At 36.1% G+C, this 26,648-nt stretch overlaps 3 protein-coding genes across 15 annotated transcripts in view; 1 reads left to right on the forward strand and 2 right to left on the reverse strand.

Moving 5' to 3' along the window:
- Positions 1 to 26,648, forward strand: part of LOC108004003 (putative polypeptide N-acetylgalactosaminyltransferase 9) — a 326,811-nt gene that overhangs the window by 6,837 nt on the left and 293,326 nt on the right. The window lies entirely within an intron of this gene.
- LOC108004005 (arrestin domain-containing protein 17) lies at positions 1,565 to 8,016 on the reverse strand. Of its 6 annotated transcripts, none has more exons than XM_017066617.3 (8): positions 7,295 to 8,016; positions 7,101 to 7,159; positions 5,198 to 5,317; positions 4,904 to 5,118; positions 4,449 to 4,622; positions 3,922 to 4,095; positions 2,977 to 3,217; positions 1,565 to 2,278 (listed from the first exon to the last, which is right to left on the reverse strand). In XM_017066617.3, exons 1-8 carry the CDS (start codon positions 7,348 to 7,350, stop codon positions 2,121 to 2,123), a joined length of 1,197 nt encoding a protein of 398 aa, XP_016922106.2. In that variant the 5' UTR covers positions 7,351 to 8,016; the 3' UTR covers positions 1,565 to 2,120. The 6 variants fall into 6 exon arrangements, with proteins under 6 accessions (XP_016922106.2, XP_061939497.1, XP_016922103.2 ...); XM_062083513.1 differs by having other exon boundaries at positions 1,565 to 2,275; positions 7,295 to 8,009; XM_017066614.3 differs by having other exon boundaries at positions 7,101 to 7,216; positions 7,295 to 8,006.
- LOC108004006 (uncharacterized) lies at positions 17,563 to 21,985 on the reverse strand. Its single transcript, XM_028669856.2, has 4 exons — positions 21,850 to 21,985; positions 20,779 to 20,939; positions 17,999 to 18,912; positions 17,563 to 17,861 (listed from the first exon to the last, which is right to left on the reverse strand). The coding sequence occupies exons 1-3, from the start codon at positions 21,873 to 21,875 to the stop codon at positions 18,047 to 18,049; spliced, it is 1,053 nt and encodes a 350-aa protein (XP_028525657.2). The 5' UTR covers positions 21,876 to 21,985; the 3' UTR covers positions 17,563 to 17,861; positions 17,999 to 18,046.

Consider the following 26,648-nt stretch of genomic DNA (forward strand, 5'->3'; position numbering starts at 1 on the left):
AAGTAGATGTAAACACCACGTTGGAGAAAGATGTAACGGCGTCGCAGGAGAACAGAGGAGGACGGAGGAAGCATTTGCTAGACGGCTACCGTAATCAAAGATCCACTGTCGCGATATCGAAAGCGTTCGAAGTTGAAGCCACCCCCCTCGATGCTTTCCATCGTCGTTCTATCGATCTCGAAATCAAGAAATCAAAAATTCGATCAAGGCTCGAAACCGAGGCGAAGTGTAAAGAAATTGCGCGACGTTTAACTTTATATTCGATGCGTTTCGACTCGATTAAACCATTAGTAACGTCAAAATATTATCTTTGGACAGGGAATTGCACGATGTACGATGCCGCATAAATGGTGGAATTATCGATTGAATTGAGCAAACTGTGCTTGAAAATGTCCCTGGATTTTATCAAATATAAAAGTTTGAATGGAAAATATTGAATGAAAAAGAAGCGGCAGGAAACACTGTTCGCGACATTCACTGTTTGCCAAATAACCGATGGCAGTTTACAATTCCATCGTATCGAAAGCATTTTTATTTCTTCTATTGAATGGTGGGTTACCGATCACCGGAAGTCTCGTGCCACTGTAACCAGATCCAATCTTCTCTTTTGACTTTTTCATTCATCGGTTCTTGTACACCGATTACTTTGCCATTTGATTCGACTATCATTCTCTGTAATTGCGTTTTCAAGACGGGATCGATACGCGATTATCGTTGAATCGCGTATCAACGATGTAATTAATTCAAACACGAACGAAATGCACATTTCCCTCGTGCATGCGTTGAGAAAATTATGAAATGCCAATCTGGAACAGGTTTTAATGATCGATACGAGTAACGTGTATTTTTCGATCTTTAATCTAATTTTTTTTCTGTGAACTTCTTTTTTTTTTTTTTTTTTTGGATCGTTTAGAATCGTACGATTAAAATATTTCCATGTTTCTTGTCTGTAAATTCTAATTTTCATTTTTATAATATCAAATTCTTATAATCATATAACAGTAGAGATTATATCAGAGGGTCAGAACGATTTAAAGATCATTAACCAATCGCAAAATGCACTTGGATATAATTAATTAATATATATTTATATATGCAAATGATTTTTGCAACACGATCGTTGTTTTAAAAAAATTTTGAACGATGATACTTCTTTTTAATGAATTAGTAAATTTGCATTCTGATCAATATTAAGCGTTACCTATCGTCTCTGTTAATTTTTAATTCTTGATCGTGTATTTCCACTGATTAATCTATTATTATGAATATTCATATTGCTATTTACGGTTGATTTATATTTCAAGAACTTGATTAAATTTTCACGATTTAACGTACGACTTATTTTCTTTAACGACATAATCCATAATAAACCCGATCTCTTGATCTTTTTCTTCCGGGTAAACAACTATCTTTCTTGATCGAGTCCGATTAAATATATATCTGCACATATCGTATCAGATATCGATACAACCTGATACCCGACCTTTTTTTTTTTTTTACTTGTATTATCAGGGAGAGGGGGAAATAATTACAATAGGGGAAAAGGGGAGGGGAAAAAAATTCGTTCAACTGGAGAATATTTTTATTGAACATTTAAAGCAATACATGTTGTTAAGTGTTTTCATAAACTTCGTTTCGATGGTATCGGGAGCTCGCACTGTTCGAACAATTATTACAGAATAACTTTACTTCCGCGAGTTGCTCGCGTGATTACGGGATTTAATTAGCTGCACAGGTTGGTCCCAACGGATTTTAATATCTCACTCTGTGCTTCTCCTCGTTCTAATAACCCTTTTCCCCGCTACTTTCTTTTCCCTCCTTTTTCCGCGTAAGAAAATAAGAAACGAAAGGCAAGAATTCGAAGGCAACCGGTCGATCGATACAGCGCTAAATTGGACGTAAAATTCGTTCGCGTACATATCTTTTCACGTACGCTTAAAATGTATAAAATTTTTTTCAGCAAACGGCAATTCTCTTTTACTTTCGATGAATCATCACAATTTTTTCTCCCCTCTTCTCGCGAATATCCGTTGCGGACACGAAACGTTGAAACGATTTCAACGATTAATCGAACGATGCTGTCTCTCTCTCTCTTCTCCACGTGTATCTTCTCCACGCGTCTAACGAGCCTTTTTCAGAGATGATTTGAATTTGTACACGCGATACATAGGTGAATACGGCTTGACCTCTCCATCGCTATCACCGTCGTCTCCCGTGGGATCGTCCTTGTCCGGTTTCGAGGATCGATATATTTGACTTTTCTCGTACAACGGTACTGCTGGAAGAAACATCGAGGTTAGGTTTCCCATTACTGGTGGTAGTATCACTTTGTAAATGGGTTTGTCGGGATAAACCCAATAATGAATTAATTTCATTTAGAAGGGAAATTGGGCAGGATTGAAATATTTGTCGAACAAAATTCTATATCGTTTGAATATTTTGCAAATTGAGATAGGTTTTTCTAAAGGGTAAAGAATTTTCTTTAAAATCTAAACATCTTCGTTAATTTAAATAATACGGTTTATTTATTTATTTATGATATATACCTATATAATTTGCCTTAATAAAAATATAAGAATGATTCTTTAAATATTCGATAATTCTCGACGCACAATTAATAATTACTCAAAGCGTTCTCGTAGAAATTTGTAATTAATTTTAAACGTTAAAAGGGAAACGCGTTCCTTTCTTTTCCTTTGCTCCGCGCAAAATAATATTTCCCGACAATTTTATTAATATAAAGTATAATTATTTCGTTAGTAGTTCGATGCGCGCGACACAACAGTTCCGATAGAAATTTCACGGAGAAATTTTTAATTAAGCGGTGCAAAGTGGGAGCTTTCCGACTGTCCACGAATATTTACACTCTCGAAAAGGAGAATAATGTAAACCGTGGACCTGTAGTTTCCCGCAAATACCTGTAATTAACACGTAGCAGGTGTGTACGTAGGTATATATAACAGAGTGGATACGTACGAGACAAACTCGACCTCCCCCTCTCCACCCTCTCGGAGTTTTTCAACGGCTGCGTGTCGTCCGCGTATTCTTCCGTGGTACATTGGGGATGAGGCGAAAAATCCTCCGTCACGTCCGTCGTTTTTTGCGGGGTCTCGTAATTTTGAAGCGGCACAGTGCCGACTACTATATTTGTTCGCAGTTTCAAGTTCTTCTGAAACATTCTGTAGTACCACTCGCTCACGTCTACGCAGGCCTCGACCTTTTTCGATGAAAAAGAGAAAGAAAGAAGGAAGGGAAGAAAGATATTCCTTTTAATATTGACAGAAGGCGTGTGTGTATATTCAAGCTACGTTTAACGATCCGATTAATTTTAACGAGAATTCTTTTTGCTTCGTCCGATTCGTTCAGATCTTACGTCTCGCGGAAACTGACAATGGTTTAACGTTAACGAGGAGTCGTGTAAAAAATATATATATATATATACACGATTACACGATTTTTAATCGTATCTGTGAATAATTGGGATGATAATTTAAGTGGCACGACTCGGTTAATCGTTAATTGAAAGAATAAGAGAATATATAGGGAAAGATTGGTTTTAAATCAAGAATTGATAATAGATATTAGATTGTTCCAAAAATTCTTCTCGAGGTATATATTCATTTATATGTTTCTTTTTAAATCTTTCGCAAAATTTATCCAATTCTGGACAGAATATTAATATAATATTCCGAGATAGAATAGATACAATAAGTACAATCAATCTGGAAAAATCCAGAGGAGCAAAGATGAGTAGATAGATAGAGGAAGAAGCGAAAAAGTGGGAAAAAGAATTTTTGAGACAATTATTATACAATTTGTTACTTTCTCCGGCGACACGAAATAGCAATTAATATGGAAATTAGATTTCCGGGCAAGTTGGTTGATTCCGATTTTATCGTGGTAAATACGAGACAGTCTCACTTTAAGCGTGTACAGAACGTCGATGATGTTGCAGTGGATCATCCCGGTAGGTGGTACTGCAGGAACGTCAAACGTGACGTCGTATGTATCGGAGTCTTTATTAACGGGCTGTTCTACTTCTACTATGATTTCTTTGTGCTTACGCGACTTTTCCGTCGAGTGATAAGACACCACCTATGAAAATATCCACCATTTAGAACAACCTGATGCTGGGATAGATATCTAATAAAAGAAAATATATCACGGGCATGACCCAGATAACTTTTACCGCAATGTACGCCGCGTCGAAATGTGCTGTTCTCAAGCAAAATTCTATCTACAGATAAAGATAAAATTCCTGTGTATTTCTACACCTACTGCTATAATATACAACTACTTTTATTTATTCTACTGCATGTATATTTTAACTAAGGTGAAACGAAAAAAGATTACGCGGCATGCGGTAAAAAAGAGAGAAAAAAAAAAGAGCAAATTATATTCATAATTTATATATTAAGATTAAGATACTTATGAGGAAACAGGGTTACTTTTTTAAAAACGATTCTAATTTTGGTAACCACGACTGTAGAGAGGTTCGTCATGAGTATCGTGATCGGTATAGCTTGGCCAGGGACGTAACCTCGAACCGGAAGAGACATGGACACGGTGAGGGGTTCCGTTTGGCCGATGTACATCTTCGATTGTTTGATATTTATAAGCAACTGAAAAGATCGTTTCGAGATTGTTCTCGTATTATTTAAACATCGATTGCAGTTCGATCTTTGCGCATTTCAATCCCTACGATAATCGTCGAATTATTATTATACTTTTTTTCAATCAGACTTCGTAGAAACGTTCCTACGAAACGAAAGACCGAAGAGTTTAGAAAAGGGGAGTTAAGAAAGCGCAACGATCGAGCGTTTAATTCGAAAGGGGCATTGCATCCCACGAAATGAAATCACATCTCGAGAGTAATATCAGTGGTTGTTAGATTTCTACTCACGGGAGCGAGAGGATCTCGATTAAGGTCAAGAATAGGAGCCACCGTGAATGGAATAATATTGGTGGAAAAGCGATAAATGGTCGTTACGTCCAACAATGCCCTAATCGAGTATCGTACTCGTCCGTATCGGCCCTCGAAGCTGCACGGCAACTTCTCTGGGAGCGTTAGGCTGAACGGGTAGACGCCTCCGGTTATCACAGATTTTTCTTTACCATCTACTCGTGACGAGAATCTGTTAGAATCCGACATCTCCCATCTCGTGTATCTCGTTCTCCGCTTGTCTTTTTTACTTACCGCCGACAACATACGTTTCCACGTGGAGATAATTCTCGAACGCTGAAAACTTACGTCGAATGCCAGCTGATCGATCGGTGAAATACACTTGAGCCTCCCCCTTGCATTTTAGCCTAATTCCTGCATGGGGAAAGGTGAAGGTGAAGGAGTGTTATGAAAAAAAGAAAAGAAAATAGTTTATCTTCAACCCTCGTTGGCCAATCTGGGTCATTTACGAAGGTGTCGTTCTTTTCGTCGAAAAAAAAATAAATAAATAAAACACGTACAACGATCGTGTAATTGTAAATAAGATACTTTCTTAGATCTTTCTTATTCGAGAGAGAAGTTGAATAATGAAAAGAAAAGAAAAGGAAAAAATAATGGCGAATATAAATGACTCAGGTTGGCCGCGTAAAGTTAAAGTTATTCTACTAGTACAACTCGATTTATCCGAATCCGTTAAAAGGAAAAACAATTTGTACAAATGGAGTTCACTAATTCGCTGTCTGATTTTTCGTTCGGATAACAGGAATTCGCGTTTAGAAATTCTATTGGCAGGAGTTTCGTTTAATTGGATATTAATTAAAACTTCGTTTTCGTGATATGATTTCTACTCGCACCAAGATATTCTACCGAATACGTATGCACAAGCATTTTCTATATTCAACGATATTTTTACGTTTGAGATATCGATTATAATTCTTTAATATACAATAAATCGATATATACTTTGTGGAATAGCTTACAATTTATCGTTGTACGTAAAAATGTTTAAAAAGTAATTTTTTATGTTTAGAAAATGCCAGAACACATCTTGCGCAACATGATGCAATATGTGCCAATACCTGATACAAAAGTAAATTGAACAGAAAAAAATGTAAGAATTACGATTAATTGAAACAACGTTCTCTAATCTATTAATAAACTTTACAGGATATAATTCTATCGTATCATCTAATTGAAAAAAACGCAGATTCGAGTAAAAAAATTTATCTTTGATGTTCGACAAGTGTTAGGGATGGGGGGAACAAGATCTAGATTTAGCAAGATTTCGAAAGACTGAGATCTGGTAAGCAAAGGGCACGTGCAAAACGCATGTACATATTTAACTAGCAACACCATATTAGACACTGTTTAACGATCCATCTAAACTTAGAAAAGGTCCACCTCGTGAATGTACTCTACGTATAGCAAAGACTCTTTTCTCCGCTCTATCCATTCTAAAAGCGTTCCTGCAATACCAGAATCACGTGGTACATCGTCTCCGGTGACGTGTATTCAGCGTGGCAAAGTCTTTTAGGTCACCCGTTATGCAACTCGATCGATGGCACGTTTGGCACGCATTCTCTGACTCCGGCAGAGAAGAAAATTTTTTTTGATTGCGAACAACACGGGTAAACATCAGAGAGAATAAATATCAAGTTGATCGTGCCTCGTTACAACCAGCCAATCGAATATCTTCCCTCTGCCCATCCACACCGACTAACCCGGTTTTCGACGTATTTTCCAAGATAGAAAAGGAAACTTTTACCAAAACCAGAGAGGGAGAAACTTGAGAAACTACCATACGATAACTCTTGTTCCGCGACACAAATTTATTCGCGACAATCATATTTTTCGAAGATTAATTACGACGTCTCTTCGAAAAAAATATCTAGAGATGATATCTATCTATTTTCTGTTCACGAATATCAGATAAATTTTAACAGTCTGACAAACAACGCTCGTCGAGAAACAACTTTCTCCGTGGATATACACCGTGGAGAAAGCTTGCCCCGAATCGTTTTGCTTTGATACGCTCGATCGTGGCTCGAGCGATCGAAATTCTTTTATTTTCGACGTTCTTTTGGAAGGCGATCGTTCTAGATTAAATTCTGTTTTTTTTTTTTCTTTTTAAATTGCCCTCGAGGACCGGCTTACCTACCCAAAGCGTTGGTCGGCTCGTCCAGCTCCAAGTGGACGTTCCCCGAGATCTGATGTCCGCTGTAATAGACCTTTTGAGGATGATCGAGGACTATATCGATTCGTCGGAATCCGATACTACACCACAGAGATACAGAAACAGATTCGTGTAACAGAAACTCATTCCACTATGGTTAATTAATCTTTTTGTTCTACCTTTTGGAGAGAGTCTCGGCGATCGACCGATCGGTTTCAGTCTCCTCGTCCTCCATTCTCTGGCACGTGCGTGTACAACCCCTTTCGACCCTTTTTCAACTCATCAATCTTTTTTTCCTTTCCTTTTTTTTTCTTTCTTTCGCCCTTTTTTTTTATTCAATACAAAGACACTTTCTCACTATATCACAGATGTATTCCGTTGGCAAAAAAAAAAAAAAAAAAAAAAAAAAAAGGATTTCTCTCCTTAAAAAGAATCACTTTCGGTCGGCCAATTGTTCACCGGACGCAATAACATTCTCGAAGTAAGCATTCTCCTCGTTCCTCTTCGTGGTATACACGCCGCGTGATATTCACCGATAAATCTTTCGATTAATGACGACGTTAAACGTTTCCGGAACGGAGATCTATATCGCGGCCAGAACACACTGTCAACCTTCGATCGATGGGGGGGAAAAAAAAAAGAAAAAGAAATCAAAGGCGCGGACGCGAGGACTAGGTTGGACTAGGTAACCGGTTAAGGCAGCAGTGAGATGTTTGTTGACAAGATTCCAAAATTGCAGCAGGCGAGTCCTCGAACGGTGACGCATGCGTCTTTTGGCTCGCCAATATAACGGCGACATTCCGTCGCTTACTGCGAGAACAACCTTTGCTCTTTCGCCTCCTCTGGCCCGGATAATCGAAGGACTCTCATCGATGTGGAAGCTCTTCCTCACAGGTAGATGCACGCCGCAGTGGCGTAACTCTGAATTAAGGGCGGGCCGCGTAATAGGGGCACCCGTATCGACCATTCTCAGGATCACCTGAGAATCGGGGTGACTTGCAGTGTTTAAATTCTGCCGCATCGCTGCCACTTTTCTGCCGTTGATGCGCCATTCCTCGCGTTGAAAATAACTTTTGAGGGAAGCGAGAGATTAATTCTGAGTCGTGATCGAACATCTCTTTTTCTTCTTTGACAAATTTAGATCTTAGTGGATGGATGGGGATCGTATTATTCTTCTTTTCTTTCTTTTTTCTTTATATTAAGTGTACATAACGATGTATAACGCTTAATTCTTTAATGGACTGATTGAAGTTTGGACTAATAATAATACAAAAAAAAAAAGAAAAAAATCCCCGCGTTGAAAATATCTTTTGAGGGAAGCGAGAGATTAATTTTGAGTCGAAGTCTGACATCTCTTTTTCTTCTTTGACAAATTTAGATCTTCGTGGATGGATGGGGATCGTATTATTCTTCTTTTCTTTCTTTTTTCTCTATATTAAGTGTACATAACGATGTATAACGCTTAATTCTTTAATGGACTGATTGAAGTTTTGGACTAATAATAATACAAAAAAAAAAAGAAAAAAGAACCAACGTTCGGATATTTTAATATAAGAGTCATATATGCATATTATACGATGTGCGAGTTAAGATAAAGACGTGTTCAAGGATCTTGTTAAGAATTGCGACGTGATCTGAATTTATGATAGTGAGCAGTGACCTGTTTGCTATTTTCGAGGTTAAAGATTTCCCTCTTCCTTCTTCTTCGTTTGAAAAATTCACTTCACCATTGTATTATTAATTCGGATTTTTGTACTTGGAACGTACAATTTATACAATCTTCTCGACTTTCGCGATCTTTCTAATAGTAAATCAGTCCATTATGAATTCATGAAAGTAACTTCACGTTGAAACTACTGAATTTCGGATAGTTTTAAGAAAGGTATGCAACATCTCTGCACCGCACTGCATACCTGCATGCCGAATGCAGCGAATTTGAACTGCGACATATTCAAAATTCAGGAAACTGGCCAAAAGATCTTAGCTAACGTTTTCTTCCAAAAACACGAATCTCCATGAAACATTGAAGGGATTTAAGATTTCCTAATGTAATATTACACGCATTATTATCCATTATAACGTTATAAATATTACTCAATTATCAAAAAATTAGATCAGGAATCAATTTTGATCAGAACAATTTGATTTTCTTCAAAAAAAGAATAAAATTTTATCACAAAATTTTCATTATTTTGATCGGCTTTAAACTCAACATCCGCAATTCCTTTTATTTTTTTTTAAAGAATTGAATGACACGATAAAATTCCTCGTTAGATTTATTCAAGAACTTATTTTTTTATAAAGCAAAAAGGCGAGACAATTCAACCAACGCAATAAAGTTCCCTTCTATATCGATGATTGATGGATTTCACACACTCGTGACATCTATTTTACCAATAATTCCCCTAATGAACGTCCACGGCCGCGCGTCAGACGAACGTGATTTGACGTAACACACTCGTACCGGATGTTCACTTTCGTCTGGGAAAGTAACGAGAGCGATGTTTACATAATTGACCGTGTACTTTATACAGGAAATTAAGCGGCGAGTTCGAAACGTCGTGGGGCTGTTAATTGCGACATGCATGGACCCGTTGTACGCGTTGTATAATTATCGGTTTACACTTGCGGTGAACCAGTGTTCACAGCGGCTCTACGGCGTGAAATTTCCTTTTTTTTCCTTTTTCCCCCCCTTTTTTTTGCGGCTACCAACTGACGCCTGTTACGCGAATGTTGTACGTTCGATTTTACGTTAGACGGATCACGATCAACCTCGGCCACAATGCAAATTTAACGCGAATCTTCCGGTTCTATTTTTATTACTGTATCATTTCCGTGTACATTTATTGATAAATTAATATTTAAATATATCTTAAAGAAAGATAATTAGAATTGATGTAAATACGTAATGTATTTATATGCTTGTGATATCGAATGAAAATTAATATTCGTACCAGACAAGGTAGCAAAAATCGCGTATTTCCTTTCTCCACTCCAAGAGAACTTTATTACGATTTCCCATTCGCTTTCGAGGAAACGAGAGCGTCTTCTGTTTCCCTTTTCCTATCTTCCTTCGAGTTTTTATTGCAATCTTCGAGTTATATAATACACATTACGACGATATATCACAATTCCAACGTTATTAAAGTGGCAATTCCGATCGTGTCGGACCGAAGTAAGGATATAAGGATTGCAAAAATCGTATCAGGAATCGCAAAAGGAGAAGAAGCAACGTTCCGAGAAAGGACGTAAATTCGCCACGAATAATCGAGTATAACTCCATCGCGCTCCTTCTTGCGCCCATTCCATCCTATACTTATCTATACTCTTGTATCCGCGTAGCACGGTAACCAGATATTGCGGGGAATTAATTACACACGCTCGCCCGGCCGGTAGTATAGCTATGGTAATGCAGACGACTTTAATTAGCGATCCGGTTCTTGTCCGTTCTTTTCAAAGATAGTAAATCACGCGCGGCTCCCCGTTTTACACGTAATAAGAAAATTTCGCAATAATGCTCGGCTATCGATCCTTCGGCTATCGTCTGAACGGATCGTAAAGAGCTACGATGGGAGCGCCCCCTACGGCGCTATCCGTACACAACGCAATAATTCTTCCCACTTTCTGCTCTGGCTCAAGCGTTAAAGAAACTTCGTGGCGAACGAATGCAATTCAACGAGCCTTGGATTCTGTATCGAATTTCAACCTAGGAATATTTCAACCGTGGTGATTTAACGCGACCGCGAATTTAGAAGATATTCACTGTACAGGTTATCTCGTTTGACGTTATTAACTCTTAATATACTCTCGATGCGGATGAAAGTAAGTTACGTATATCGTAAAGATTTCTATATAGCGTGTGTCATAAGGATTTTCCAAGTAAGATTAAGATAAGAAAAAGAGAATTTTCTCGAATATTTTTCTTTTAAAGCGTGTTCGAGTGTGCATTTTGGATTTGCATTTTTCGTTCTTTTACGATTTTTCTGTTTCTCGTTATTTATGATGATATCGTAAAGGATGATATTTCTCTAAAATAATTCACAAAATAATTTAAAACGAATATTTTTTTTGAAGATAATATTCAAGAAGAATAGTATAGAATTTTACAATTAATTTATGTTAAGTGTATATATGATTCGATATCTTTTATTCATCCTAATACTCGCTGAAAGGTATCTTTTTTTTTCCCTGATGGCAAAAATCTCTTTGATGTCAGTGTTCGTTATATATTCGCTTTGTATTCGAATCCTTTCAAATGTCCCTTATCAGGTGTTATAGAGAAAGTTGATGTTAATCCTGGCTAATAATACGTAGCTCCGTCGCAACAGATATTTCAGTCGGAAGATAAAACCCATATCGCGTATTATTAATACCAATATGACGGTATAAAATACCGATAAAGTTTGAATTTCTTTAATCGAATTAAAAACCAATTATTTATTTACTTTGATTTATCGGTCTGATAGGGAATTTTCATTTATACAATTTTTATCTTTCGTTTTCATACATTACATTAATTATAATCCATTACTCGATTAGCAAAGCCAATCGAATTTCGCTTTGAAACTATGCTCTTTGTTCCATCCTATTTTTCACCGGACGGAGACAAGTAAAAGCGAAATCTTATCTGGAAGCATCGCGGACACTTCGATTCCCTTATCGTGTTCACTTGTATCGTTCGATTCCCGTTTTCTTTTTTTTATCGCGGCAAAATTCTACTCGAACGCGACGAGACGCGTGTGCAGCCAGGGTAGAGAGGCTGATTTATGAGTTTCACCTAAGGACGAGTGTGTCCTTCGGGACAGGGGTATGGCAAAACAAGAAACACGAGCGAGGGTAATAATAGTTTCTTGCAGTTGCGCGGCAGTGAACACGGAGAAAGGGTAATCCCGGTGTCACCATAAATTCCAATGATAATAATTACCGCGTCTCTTTACCCCTCTTTTCTCTGCCCAACCCTTAGCGAGCGTGCCTCCGACGCAACCGACTCATTGTATAATTTTTGCCCGCGTGAGCCGATGTGAAAGAGAAATTCCTCTTTGCGTGCGATCGTTGCGCCACGGCGAATATTCTGCTGGAATCTGGAGCGAATGATCGAGTAGAGAAAAATAAATGGTTCGAATATTGGAATATTTGGCGCGGATGGGACGAGGACATGGAATGGATTCTATTAAGGTGTGACAAGGATAGATTCGATTTGAACTTTGGTACAGACTGAAGCGAACTGAAAGTCTAAAGGAAGCTAGGGAATTATAATACGCATAATTTCTAGGAAATTTTAATATTTTTGTCAACACTCTCGTTGAAACATGCTTCAAAGAATGAAGAAAGTTTTACGAAGTGAATTTCACATTTTCTAATTCTTAATTATTTATTCACGAAATTCGTACAAATTACGTTAACGTATTTGAGGTTAGGTTAACGTCATTTCAAAAATCGAAAATCTAGTTAATTCTTGTATTTATGTTCGTAAAAATAGTCGAATAAAATATTTGTGAAACAAATTGTCATTTGAAACGTTGTCATTGTCATTGTTGTTATTTAGTTATCTTATAGAATTTCTCAAAGAACTTTTAGATCGTTTAATTAATCGAAACGAGTAACAGACACAAAGGTATTAATATAAAATGACAAAATACAAAAATAGATAGAAAAATGCTCTCTAGCTAAAATACTCGAAGAAGGGATTAAACGAGGTCGAGAGGGATTGATACCATTTATGCTTTACTTTTAACGAGCGTCGTTCGTGTAACGAATAGAAATTTTATTAAAAAACTGACTGACGAACGAAGGGTCAACAGTTTTAGTTCGGCAAACAAGTAAATTCGAGCGATTTATTTATTGTTACAAAAGTTTCCGTACAAATAGCGGCCATATTTACTCGAGCGGAGTTCCAGAAAACAAACGTGGGCCTCTGTGCGTTTCACGCTCGTCGATGAAAGCCAATTTAAATCGATGCAAACTAATTTGCAAAGAAAACTTTGTACCGTGTCGATCGATCGATACCTCTTGTTTACGAAAACGAACGAAATGACAAAAGGAAAAAAAATAAAAAGAAAGAAAGTAGGGAAAGGAAACGAACGAATAAATGTTGGGACGAATTTCAACAAGGACCAGAGGACTTCGTCGCGATTATTTTACAACCAATGATTCACCTATGGATACCTAACGGTTCAAATCAGAGCAGCAAATCAATTCGTTCCGGTGGAAACGTAAATTACGTTTCGAAGGGACGAAACGTTCTAATTCGGTCAGGCCTCTCTGATCTGCACCGTGGTACCGGTGGTAAATGGAGTTAGTTTCCGGAATACCTGGATGCTTCACGCACTAACGAGTTCCTGATGTTCCACGTGCCGCAATCTCGGACCACAGCTTCGTTAGACGGAGATAAAGCGTTGCACCAGCCGAGTGCAACGATCGTCTGGAAATTGCATCTAAGTGCCACTTCTGAGTCCATCAGAAATTGTGCCGCCTTGTTAATTCACCGGCGGAAATATATTGGCGAATGTGTGTCGAATTCTTGAGATAAAGGGCCAACCAGTTGGAAAACGTATTCTGTTCCGTATTAATAAGATTCGAATACTCGAGATTGTAGAATAATTACGAAAAATTGCAAAAAAAATTGTAATATTCGCAAAAAGATTAATTTTAAGGAAATCTAATATTTGTGGTTATTTAAATTTTTGCAAGCAATTTTAAAATTAGCTTCCACAATTAATGGAACAAAAAGAATTTATCCGCGAGTATTCTAATTTTTACGTTCAACTCATATCGAAAGCAATTCGTTAAATAATAATTTCCAATCGACATAACAGTTCTAACGGATGAAGCAATTTGCAAGTAAAATATAACCCCGTCAAGAAAGGTTAAGCAAACCCAGGATGAAAACAAAGAGTAGCATGTAGAACATAGTGCGTAGAACAACAACGTTATTCATTAATATGTTCCAGCAGCATTGTCTGCAACGTAACATGTCGTAACCTCTACCGAGTGAATACATATTGGATTTAATTTATAAATTAAACCTGTGCACTTCACAAATTGTCGTAAAATATACAAATATCGATCGATCCAGTAATATATATTACATAATATACATTAACCAAAATACAATTCGTTAATTAAATTAATTAAGGAAGATTGGGGGAGGGGAGGGACGAACAAAATTTTCATTCCCTTAATATCGTTCGTGAAATCGTTGAAAGGAGAGTGGATGCAGGATAATCGGAGGAACATTTCAACAGGTTCTTTTGCTAAGATTGTTCGATGAACTCGCTGAATGGCGCACGGTAGGTATCATTGTTCGGCGAAGAATACCCTACGTACGTTTCTGAATGTGCTATTACCTCAGTACATGGAGATTAGAGGCTATTGTCTTGGTCTAATAGCTCCATGTTGGCATAATTAATAATACATCACCCGTGCAAGGGTGTGCGAGGTGACTGTCAGTAATATTCCACGGTGCATCGGTTGCCGGTATCCGGCAAACTGCATTACCTGATTAAACTAAAGATCCAAGTACGAGTCCCGTAACAACGTACGTAAGCTACACGAATATACGCCGTTCGATCACGCGACGCGAAATAGAATCGGGGTTAAGAAAAATAATAAAATTAAACGATTCATCTTTCCCCCCCTTTTTCAAAAATTCGATTTACTTCACTTTTGTTTTTTATCAATTTGTTTTGTTTTTTTATCAATTTCGTGAATTCTCTCCCCTCCTCCTCCTCCTCGTTTCTTCATTTACATTAATAAAAAGTTTATTTATATTTCTATCGATAACATTCGATATGTATAATTTTTCCTCAAAATTATCAAAGCAAACACGCCGACAAACTTGCCATTGTGGTGTTCGAAATTTGACGAAAGCCAGCCGACCAAATAAATTTCGCAGGGAATACAAAGTTGCAGCGGCCTCCACTCTGACAGGGGCTCGCGTATATCCGTGAAACCGTGTCGCGTTTAGGGGATCCACCGTGTATATATACGTGTCTCTGTGTCCACAACGAAAGCATCAGAAACTCGGTCAAGGAGCATCGAGGAAAACACTCGGTTACGCTCGCGTTGTGAAACGAGTTTGAGTAGGAGAGAAGTGGGTACTTTAGACTCGTTTAGGTTCCTCCACGTTGCTCCCTTGCTCGTAATATTCCTCTCTCCCCCCTCCCCGAATATCCACAACAGAGTCGCAACGCCAGCGTTTTCGCGCAACCACCACCCGTTTCTTCGTTTTTCGGCCTTGATCGCCCGCTTCGTTTAATTTTCACCGGCTATCCCTCTACGATGAAACAATTTTTTTCCAATCCTTCTCGAGGAATAAAATCGGAACGCGTTTATCGCGCGATAATAAAGCTTTCGAGCGATAAATGTAGCGTGAATTAATAGAGACAAATGGTGGATTCTCTCTTCTTTTTTTTCTTTTTTACGTCGTGACGTAGGAATCTTCTAGGTGAAAAATGGTAGCTGGAACGATAGATATAGGTTATCAAGGATATATATATACGTATTTGGATATTTGCTTGTTTTTTTTTCATATCTCATTGCGTTCCTTTTGAATCTGTCCTTGATGACTTTTTCTTATTTGAGAGTAATTTGTGGCAAACTTTTTATCGTGATAAAATTTCGATTTAACGGAAAGAAATTTGCCTTTCCTCTCATTTTTTAAAGATAGAATAAAGAATTCTTATATCTATATATAATTACGAGCCAATTGCATTCTTGAAGAAATACAATCATTTTGATGTATAACGAAAGATAAACTCGAAGGATAAATATTCGATTCGGTTAAGAAGATGTCCAATTAATCGTACGCAGATCTCGGATTCGTTTGAAACATATCGAGGAAGGTATTATTTTCGAAACGGAAGTATAGCTAAGATGTGATGCACGTTACAATTGGACCGAGAAATTATCTCGTTCCGTTCGTGTGCCAGCGAGGAGCAAGGGTGTACGCGAGGTTGGGGTGTTAACGAACCGGACAATGAGTAGTCACGGTTCGTTAGATACTCAACAACCAAATAATTAGCAAGTGCATTCGTATCCCCCGCGCGAGTGGATTTTGGACATTGTGTCGCGCCTTTGTCAAATTCCGTTTAACGATTCTTCACGTTTCTTTGTCCCGTCTCGCTTTCGATATTACGTATTTCACGGCAACGCGAATATATAGTTTCCAAAAAACTGTGCACGGATCGAAAGAGAAGCTATTATTGTATCGATGGACAAAAGCATCGACAGCCACGTAATATCCATATGCACCAATGGAAAATATGGGGAGAATAGCTCTTTGTAGCAATTCTTTTTATTTTTTAAAAATGTTCCATCTTGATCTTTGCCATTTTTCAGAAATTAAGTTATTATTAGATATTAATAATGGAAAGAATGTATCTAGCGATTGATTAAATATTTCAAAATAATAAAATTCTTTAATCTGCTCGATTCGAACTTTCTGCTAATGAACGATTCAGTACGTCGAGTAAACTCGTAATCCGTCATATCTGCCCCTATTGCTAATTAAAATCTCTTGTATCTCCTCGTCGAAACTAAAATTGGTTAATCCGATTCCCGGTGAAATTCCTCTGGAAAGTCTAATGAAAATCTGACCAGGGGCATTTGCGAAACGCTTGTTCCGCCCTACAGGGTACACCACGGTATCCCCCGTAGAGAATCCACGCGAATACAGAATTGGAAAGTGTATTGTTTATGAAACTATCTCTATTCACCGTACTTCCAAAGTTTTGGAAAATTTCATATCGCGCCGTGTCTGAGATATATTACACTCCGTGCAACAACGGATTACTTCCTTGTTCGTTTCGTGATTTATCGCTCGATTACAAGGGTGCAATGTTTAATTTCATTTAATTTCAACGTAAACGTGTATTTTTAGAGAGAAACGATACCGTTTACATCCTTTCAACGATATTTAAATAATACAGGCATATTTTTGACGTAGGTGAAACAAATTTATAAAATTTGATTCGTGCGATTTCTCAAAGAATTAAACTGAGATATTGTTATTATTATATCCAAGAATATTACTATCCCGGCATTTTGTATCTCTCGAACAATTTTCTTTCGAGATATTTAAATACCCGACATCTCCATTTACCGTGTTTAATTTCACCCGAACGAGCGAGCCATCTTGAACAAGAAAATTCCGGGTCACTCCGTGAACTGAATTCCTAAACTGGATCGCAAAAATGAAATATACCATGCAAATGAATCTGCATTACGGTGAAACGTTCTTCTTCGAGAGAGCGTTCAAAAGGGGAAGTTTCGAAACTTGGTTTGCCCGGGAAAGGTTATAAAGAGTTTAAAATGGCCGGTATTAAACAAAATGCTGACGCGTTGAGAAAGTGACGTACTACTATCCTGAAGGCAGAGAACGTTCAAGGATGAGGAGGGAGATATCAAGTGTGGGTTTATGCAAGACAAGCGTTTCGCTGCATAATTTCAGTCTTAAAGTGCACTTTATTAAAATAATAACGGAGTTACGTGATTCGTGAATAGAAACTATTTGAAAGATTACATTTATCGTTGAAAAAGATTCATCCATTTATTGCTTCGAACGAGACTTATAAAAAAAATATATGTATATATATTTATATTTATATTTATATTATTTATATCTTATAATATAACTTATTAATTATTGTTTATTAGATATATATATATATAATTGTATCACATCCATTTCAGTACTAATCTTATTCATTCTCTTTGGTATAAAAATAAATACTTTCTTGAAAACATCTGAAAAAGAAATAGAAACGAATGAAAAAACTTTTAACCGATTTCTTTCCGAATTTACTATCATTCGTCATTTTTTCAGGAGAGATTCTTAATTTTTCAACGAAATTATCTTATATACATATAAAAAAGAAACTTACCTTTGGTCATTCTCCAACTTGGTCTTCTCAAGCTCCCTCAAAAAAATCTCAAAATATTTTAAATTTGTCAAAATCGATAGCTGCCAGGAAATCTCTGTGCACTTGGGTGGCCATTGGCACCGTGATCCCCGTATCCAACTTAATATTCAACTGTTGCTCCATACTGAACGAAAAATTCGATAAATTCTCCTTATTGCTACCCCCGCGTTTGCACCCCCTATCCCTTCTTCTCTGCCGCGCGGCGGGGATGACACTTTTAACCGTTCTCTCCGCCGATTCCCTTTGACCGTTATTACTATTGACGCCCCCGTTCTGTTCTCGCAAAGGGATCTCGAATTCGCGCACGCTCGATCTGAACCGGTGCAAAATAAGCTTCTTCGCGGGTAACTCGAGCGAGAAGGACGAAACAGTGGAGTCGGAAACTTTGGTCCGTTTCACGTTCTCCTCCTCGTTCGTGGACACTGTCTTTTCGATGTTTTGCTCGGACGAGATCTCGATCTTCACCGTCTCTTCACCCGCCTCGCCCTTCTCCGGCTCCGCTTTGTCGATCGCACTCGAGGCGGTGGACAAGCGCTCCAGCCATTGGGACTTCAATCGTGGATCGGTGATGAAACTTATCAAAGGTATGTTCTCTATATCGAACTCTCTGCAACTCACCGAATACTCGTAGCTTACTTTCGTTCTCAACTCTTCTACGCGATCGTTCTTACGGATACTGTTCGACGATCTCAATCTCATGTTGTACGATTTCCCCATTATTTGCCTCGGCCATTTCGAACAGTGTTGATCGGCCGGCAACACGTCGTTGTTCACGATTTTGTACTTGGTCCTGGATGTGATCGCGTGAGTTCGTGACTCTGGATGGCACAGCTCGCAGTGGACGTAATAGTCCCCCTTGGTGAAGAAAGTCTCGCCTGTAAGCAGGGGGTAAATGGATTTCGATCAGTCTCTTCGTCGTTCGATCGCTCGATCTTGGGTTGTTGTAGCTTGTAAACAGTGTGTAAGTTGTCCGTTTTTGAATAATGGATTAAATTGGAGTAATCGTTTAATTAATAAGATATATTTGCTGTGATTTTCATCCTGATCAATACGTATATATGATTCATATGTATATTTACAAGTTGCAGCAGCAAGTGGAGAATTTTATTTCTTTAGAAGAAACCGTTATCTGGCACGAAGGTAATTTATAATTTATGGATTAGTCAGAAATTGAATAGAGTGACTGGAAATAAAGCATGTTATGGCTTTGAGATTTTTTTGAAAAAGAAAAAAAAATTGCCATTATTTGAAAATTTTAAAATAAAGGAGGGATAAACTTGAATAACACGAATAACATCAAGATCTACGTCCATAATTTTGTAGAATATTTTTATAGAAATGTGAGAAATGATACATATTTTACATTGGAGTGAATCTATTTATTTTTGGAAACGAATATGGATCGAATTAATCCCCACTCATAATTATTTTCCCAAATTTTTTTCTCGAAAAAGAAAAATAACTACGATTAATATCTTTTAAAAAGTAATATTTTTGGAGTTTGGATATCCGATGAAATTTATATTCCGATCGAAAAAATTCGAACCGATTTAAAATTAAAAGTCAACAAAGGAGCAGATGAACGAATTCCTACCCCTAAACATTATCTGTAGGCGAAATAAATTCGCGTATCGACTCTTTGTCGTGCCAACTTTCGTGCAGTGATCATTGTGTGAGGTCGTAGGTGATAATAAAGGCCCACCACCAACACGGCAGAAATCGTGAAAACGTAATTGAAACCAGGAGATTCGGATTGTTATTAGAGAGTGCTCCAGAAATATAAGGGTGGCGCGTTTATCTGACAAACAACAAAGAACGCGTGGCAATAGTATCTTCGATGGAGGATCGAGGATCGGTTCGGTTTATTTAGAGCGAGATAATAAGAACCGATCTTGGAAATAAGAGACGAAGATTGTGTATATTAAACGATCCCTTCTCTCGACTTTCCACCGAGCTTTCGTCTCGCTCGATACTTTTGCTATTTTACGCGTGCACAATGTATTCTCTAGTATTTACAAGATTATAGAGTGTTGAACCATAGCGATATCACCGATGGTATAATATTTGGTAACACTTATAATGGAAGTTATTCTAAGATTAAGAAAATTTGATAAGAGAAGAAGTAAATAAATTTTTAATCCAGTTGGATCGTGGCCCAATAAAATTATGAGGAATTCAGAACAGGTGATTGATTCAAACTTTTGACACTTCTGAAGAAGGATAATCTGAATATCGTCTTGGTATAGATATTAATCTTAAAAAATGTCGAGGAAAAAAAGTTGAATTGAATTTTTAATCATTTAACATTTAATAATAATTCTGTAATTAATGGGTATCAATGAATAAATCTTGAAATAATTGCAAATATTGCTCCTATGGATAAAATATAATGAAAATGATCGACTATATAATATGTAAAATAATATCAATTGACGAGTTAGATAATATAATCCCGGTTAACCCACCAATTGTGAATAATATAACGAAGCCCAATGATCATAAAACCGAGATATTTAGTTTTAATTTTGAACCGTTGCTAATCATCTAAATATTTTAATTATCGATTGACAATTTTATTCTCTTAATCGAATTAGTCAAAAATTACGACTCGTACAAGTTAAACTGATCAATTTCTATAAAATCTGTCTTGTGTTTAACAATTCTTTTGAAACAATTTTTTAGTAATTAGAATATCTTTTCTAATAGAATGAAATTAATAATTTTGACAAGCGTATAATTACCACAACAAATGTTTAATTTTTGCCTCAAATGAATCCTTTCGTTGTGCCTTTGCACGTTGTATTGTCGTGGACTTTCGTATTTACAACCACTGCAAGTGTACATCGTCTTCTCTTTTTTGTTACGTCCTTTTCGCGTCGAGACGACATCTTTGTTTTGATAACTGAAATTTCATATTAATTGTCATCAGAAAATCCGAAGAATTTCGCAACGATAAGAGAAGAGATTCGTCAATTTGAGTAAAAATTATTTATAAAAGAAATAAATTTATCGTAAATTTAAAACAGAGGATAAGATTTTAAAATTCACAAACACAAGTTCACGTGATACGACAAATATAATAAGTGACAGAAAAAAAAAAAATAGGAAAATTGTCACAGAAAATTTCAAAACGTGTTACATAATTTCACGATACGACACAGAAGATAAAGAAAATAGATCGAATTTTCGAGTAAAATAAAAGAGAGATAAGAGAATTATTTCCTTTGTTTGCACTATAAATTAATGAAAAACGCTACGAATAAATTATACTATAATGACATTTTACGATAAGCTGAACAGTTTAACAAAAATTAAAGAAAACCAGATAAAGTGTTACGAAAGACACTTCGAAAACTTCGTAACAATAACACTTTCAAGAAAAATACGAATAAATAAGAAACGCTAGATCAGATCCGAAAGTTTATTTAAAATCAAAGAAAAACGAGGAAAATAATTGTCTTCATTGACACCGATCAAAACACGATAAATTTTCACCACGTGGATCGATGTGTCCTGGAAACTTTCGAGCAAAAATCCGTTAGAACGTCATCGACTCCATTACCACGTGACAAAGAACCGGTACCACGCACGCACTCAATCATCGATTAATCGTACAATCAACGACACGAAACACTAAAAAAAACCGTCACGACATAATTTGCACACCGTATGATCGAATGACAATCAAAAAATGCGAAATATATCGTACTCAAATTGAAACGATCGAGCAAATAACACTGTAAATAATACTTTATCGAAATATTTGAACAAAAGGTAAGGATGATAATAATTAATAAAATTACAATTCTCACATGTCAATCTCTTTGCTAATTCTCATTATTTATATACGGAAAATAAATAAAATAACGAGAAATCACGAGTATTTGTTGCGTTGTTTGACACTCGAAACTTTAACGATGCTTTCGGGACACTTACCAATGACGAACTGAAGCGGCGCTAGGAAACTTCAAAGGGAAGGATCATTTGTCAGTATCGATGCCGAACGCTCGGTCAAAAGGCGGTATCCTCTAATCCATTCGTCCGTCTTTGTGTTCATCGCACTTTGTTTTGACTTCGCCCAATATAAATTATCGCGAGTCTTTTCTTTAACAACGTGTCTTCGTTCGAAAAATTAAGAAATAACAAATGGGGACTATGCGTCGATCTGACGATCTACCGGAATTTTTTATTTAATCTGTCTCTTCATTTTTCATCATCGATTATCATTTTGATTTCGAGCTTAATTTAATAAATACGGAGTAATTGGAGTTCAATTATCGATTTTAAGAGATCAATTATTCAAACAAAAAATTAATTCTCAACTTTTCAACTTTCAACGAGTGACGGCGAGTTTTTCCTCTTGGAGTTTGCCTCTTGTATGGATTAATCCATAATATAATCTGAAATGGAGTTTCAGAATTTTAGTATTCAATTTTAGTTTCTTTCTTTCTTTTTTTTTTTTTTTTTATTAAAATTTAATGATATCTTTTATTCATGAAAATTTCTATGAATTTTTTATACCCATGAAAATAAAGAGCAGACGTGTTAAAAATTGTATTAAAAAAAAGTCTTCGTGTATAAAAAGATTAAAGAAGATTAAAAGTACGATATATTTAACTTGGAGAATGGATTAGGACCGAATTTTTTAAACGATAACAGCAAAATTCTGATAGAAACACATTATTAAAATTTCAGATTTATTTTCCCAAAAAAGAAATAATTAATTACTCATTACTAATTAAATTAGTATATTGCAGATAACTTTGTCAGGATTAAGGGTAGGAAAATTTTCTAAATTTCCCCCGTATGAAATAAGAAAGAGCGAAATAAGCAAATTTGCTTACACGAGGAAACGGCAGAGCAAGTTTCTATTTGCATTTCGATAACATCGAATGTTCGATGTATCGGCAATGTACATTCCCGAAACACTTTCAGTGTCGTTCGGCCAGGAGACGCTATGCATTTTAAGCGGTAACCTATCGGCCAAGAAGCTTTACAGAGCGAATTTCGATAGGGCAGCGCGACGTTCGAATAATAATCAGCGTTAATTGCAGACGTGCACAATGGCGCTCGGTCTATGCACCGCGCTTACGAACGTCTTAAAAGTCTATTCCCTTACGAATCGTAAACGAATTCAATTTAGTTTTATCGCTCTTTGAGTATATGTAGCTCTCGTTAACGATTTAGAACATCATCAAGAATGATTGAAAAAAAGAAGAAAAAAGTCGAACCATCTTTTTGAACGCATGATTTTAACTTAAAGATTATTTTATTTCTTCGATAGAGATGAATAATTTCCATTTGGAAAAATTAGAAAATTTTTATACAGATTGATGTACAGTGTGGAAATTTCACTTTGTTAGATTTAAGGTAGATTAATATTAGATATCTATAAATTATACTGCGAATGGAAATATTATAACAGAGATAATATAAATTTAAATATGGAAGGTATTGCAAAAGTTATTGCCAAACTTTTGAAAATAATCATCCATTCGGTATAAATTGCTTTAAAACGTTCGATAAATTGGAGGAATAAGAATCCTATGTCTAAGAAAATAGTATTTCGCGTGCTTGCTATTACTCCAATACAAAATTCTTGGAAATGGAATCAAAGATTCCCACACTTCTAGTATGTTAAATCAGCACTGTGGACGCCGCAAATTTTCTCAATTAGAGTGCAATGAGACAGGATCCCATAAAATAACTACTGGTCGAACAAGACCGAGTTTCACTGTTGGATGTATCTGGACGATTATATCGCGGTTGGTGCATCGTGGGTTGTAACTAAGCTCCTCGTAAAAAGTGAACTGCCCGATCTTGAGAGAAATACTTCTGGCCAAGAGAATCCTGCAACCGGCCACTGAACTCACGACCTCGAGAGTCAAATACTCCACGAAGATGCGATACGAGTCGCGAAGATGTATCCACCTCGTAAAAACTGGACCCCGAGCTAGCTTTCCTAGGTACCCAACGTACACTTGCGTGGCGACTTGGAATTGCGCAGCTCTTGTGAAATATACACCGTGTTGGCGATCTTGTTCTTGATCGATGGTGGACACTGCCTTCAACAATAATTTTTCACGGTTTAAATTTATTTTCTTAAAGTTTTTAATGGAGTTTGCTCGTGCTCTCGCTTTTTAATTTGAGTTAGCGCGGAAAATTGATGAATAATATCACTAAGTGTTAGGAAAAAAAATATTGAATTAAAGATATTTGAATAAATATAATAGGATTAGTAGGATGGAATTTGTTTTTATAATTTTATGACAATGTCAATGATTGAAAAATGTAAAAAATTAATGAATAATATCACTAAATGTTAGGAAAAAAAATATTAAATTGAAAATATTTGAATTAATATTATTAATAGAATTAATAGGATGGAATTTGTTTTTACAATTTTATGACAATGTCAATGATTGAAAAATGAAAGAATTAGTGTAGAAAATTAATGAATAATATCACTAAATGTTAGGAAAAAAAAATATTAAATTGAAGACATTTGAATTAATATTAGGTTAGGATTAGTAGGATAGAATTTTTATAATTTTATGACAATGTCAATGATTGAAAAATGAAAGAATTAGTGTAGAAAATTAATGAATAATATCACTAAATGTTAGGAAAAAAAAATTAAATTAAAGAGTTAATTAAGAGCTAATAAGAGCTAATATTTGAATAGAAAAATATTTGAATATTGTTAATTAGTAGGATAGAATTTGTTTTTATAATTTTATGATAATGTGAATGATTGAAAAATGAAAGAATTAAGTCGAAAAAATTTTTAGAAGTATCGATTTTGCAACACAGGAGACTTTTTCTCCCAAATCGATGTAACACAATTATGTCGAGATCTTTCCACATAGCGTTTATCAAGTAGCTAAGGAGAAACGTCTGATTTCCCAGGTGAATTTACAATATCTGGAAGCAAGTACAGATGTACATATGCTTTGCAGAATTTACTTGGAATTCACTAGGAATTCGATATCATTGTTGCATATTTATTTATTCCCAGTTTCCGCTTGTTTCACGCTTCCTTATTACTAACTCAAATCTTTAAATCTTCAATTGTTATCATCCATTTTGATATTTCGCATTCATTTTGAAATTATTATCCACTTTAAATCTCCAAATCTCTAATTTGAAAAAATTACAAAATTGGATGTTTCTTAGATTCTTCTTTTTGTCAAATATTTCTAATTAATTATTATTTAAATGTTAATATAATAAATACGATTCAAGAGAAACTTTGTACAAAAATTAATTTAATTTTTTAAACGAGAAGAGCAATTAAATTACATGAAAATATTAGAAATACAGAAACGTTAAAAAAAGCTTGTAATTTTTAACAAAAGAATATTAAGTGATAAAGTTGTAACTTATAATATAATACAACGTAATAATATTCCTAGGCTATATTTTAGAGCTAAAACCGCCTTGTATCTCTTAGGAATATATCCATGCTTCCACAACTTTGAGAGTTGTTTCAAACCCTTGGGATTTCCTTACAAAAACCTTTTACTGCTTTTCGAAATATTCCTGTATACGAAATCGTTACATAACTTATTAATTATTTTGTTCGATCCTCAAACATTTATAATTCAACAGACCAAATAAATATATAAATTCTTCAGGGAATGAAGAGAGTCAAAAGAGCAACGACTTCGTAAGAAACTTTCGAATTTTGAGTCCGATATACATCTCACGAGTATCATTGTATCTTTTATTTAAAAAAAGGAAAATCGAAAATTTACAACAAACATCTCCATACTTTTTATACGTTAAAAATTAAAATATATCGATGGCTTTAATTCAGCAGAGATTTTCGAATCTTCTTAATTATTTCCTCATCTTAACTTTTATTCTTCTCTCGTTTTTAAAAAACAAAATATACACAAATGCTACATCTTCGACATTAAAAACTAAACATTAACAAATAAAAACATCACCAAAACATTCATTTTCTTAACTCTTCTACGCGATAAATCCCAAGATCTCGATAAATACATTACACATCTCAGAGACACGAATAATTCCAAAAAAAAAAAAAAGAAGGAAAGAAAGAAAGAAAAGAACGGCATCTCCCAAGTTTATTTCATCAGAGCCAAGTTGAAAAGAAGGGGTATTAATTCGCGTACGTAGAATCCACGAGAGAGTGGACATTTTTCGACGCAAGGGTGGACGCGCCGCGGCGAGGGTAGGAAAGAATTATTATGCGAAAAGTTCGTGCCCCTCGTTTCTTCCCTGATGGACGATTAAAACTTGCAGCGTCGAATTTACAAATTCCTCGGGGGTGTTCGCGGTGGCGGAGGGCATTAGTTCGCCTCGGCTGGCCACCTTAACCGAGCCCTACCATTACCGACCTCGAATTAGAATTTAAATCTGCGGAACGGCTCGCTCGTAATGGCTCGATTTCTTTCGTCACGGTTACGCGGTTTGCTAACCGCCCCAGGACACTCGACAGCTCGTCTTCCTCTTATTCTTCGTCTCCTCTCTTTTTTTTCTTCTAACCCAAGCCCGTCACGAGCGTGTGACTGTTGGATAACCATGTATTTAAGGAATCCGCGACATGGTATTGATTATGCGACAGTACGAACGAAATACCACG

The sequence above is a fragment of the Apis cerana genome, linkage group LG13, assembly GCF_029169275.1.
Source record: "Apis cerana isolate GH-2021 linkage group LG13, AcerK_1.0, whole genome shotgun sequence".
Classification (NCBI taxonomy): Eukaryota; Metazoa; Arthropoda; class Insecta; order Hymenoptera; family Apidae; genus Apis; species Apis cerana.

Coding starts and splice junctions, on each gene's coding strand:
- LOC108004005 (XM_017066614.3), bottom strand. CDS start 7,350: ATGGAGGACGAGGAGACTGAAACCGATCGGTCGATCGCCGAGACTCTC. Junction 5,119..5,197: donor GGAAACGTATGTTGTCGGCG/GTAAGTAAAAAA, acceptor CGTCACGAGTAG/ATGGTAAAGAAAAATCTGTG. Junction 2,279..2,976: donor GGGGAGGTCGAGTTTGTCTC/GTACGTATCCAC, acceptor TGTTTCTTCCAG/CAGTACCGTTGTACGAGAAA.
- LOC108004006 (XM_028669856.2), bottom strand. CDS start 21,875: ATGAGAATTAGCAAAGAGATTGACAT. Junction 20,940..21,849: donor ATTAGCAAAGAGATTGACAT/GTGAGAATTGTA, acceptor ATGAAATTTCAG/TTATCAAAACAAAGATGTCG. Junction 18,913..20,778: donor AAAATTAAACATTTGTTGTG/GTAATTATACGC, acceptor CCCTGCTTACAG/GCGAGACTTTCTTCACCAAG.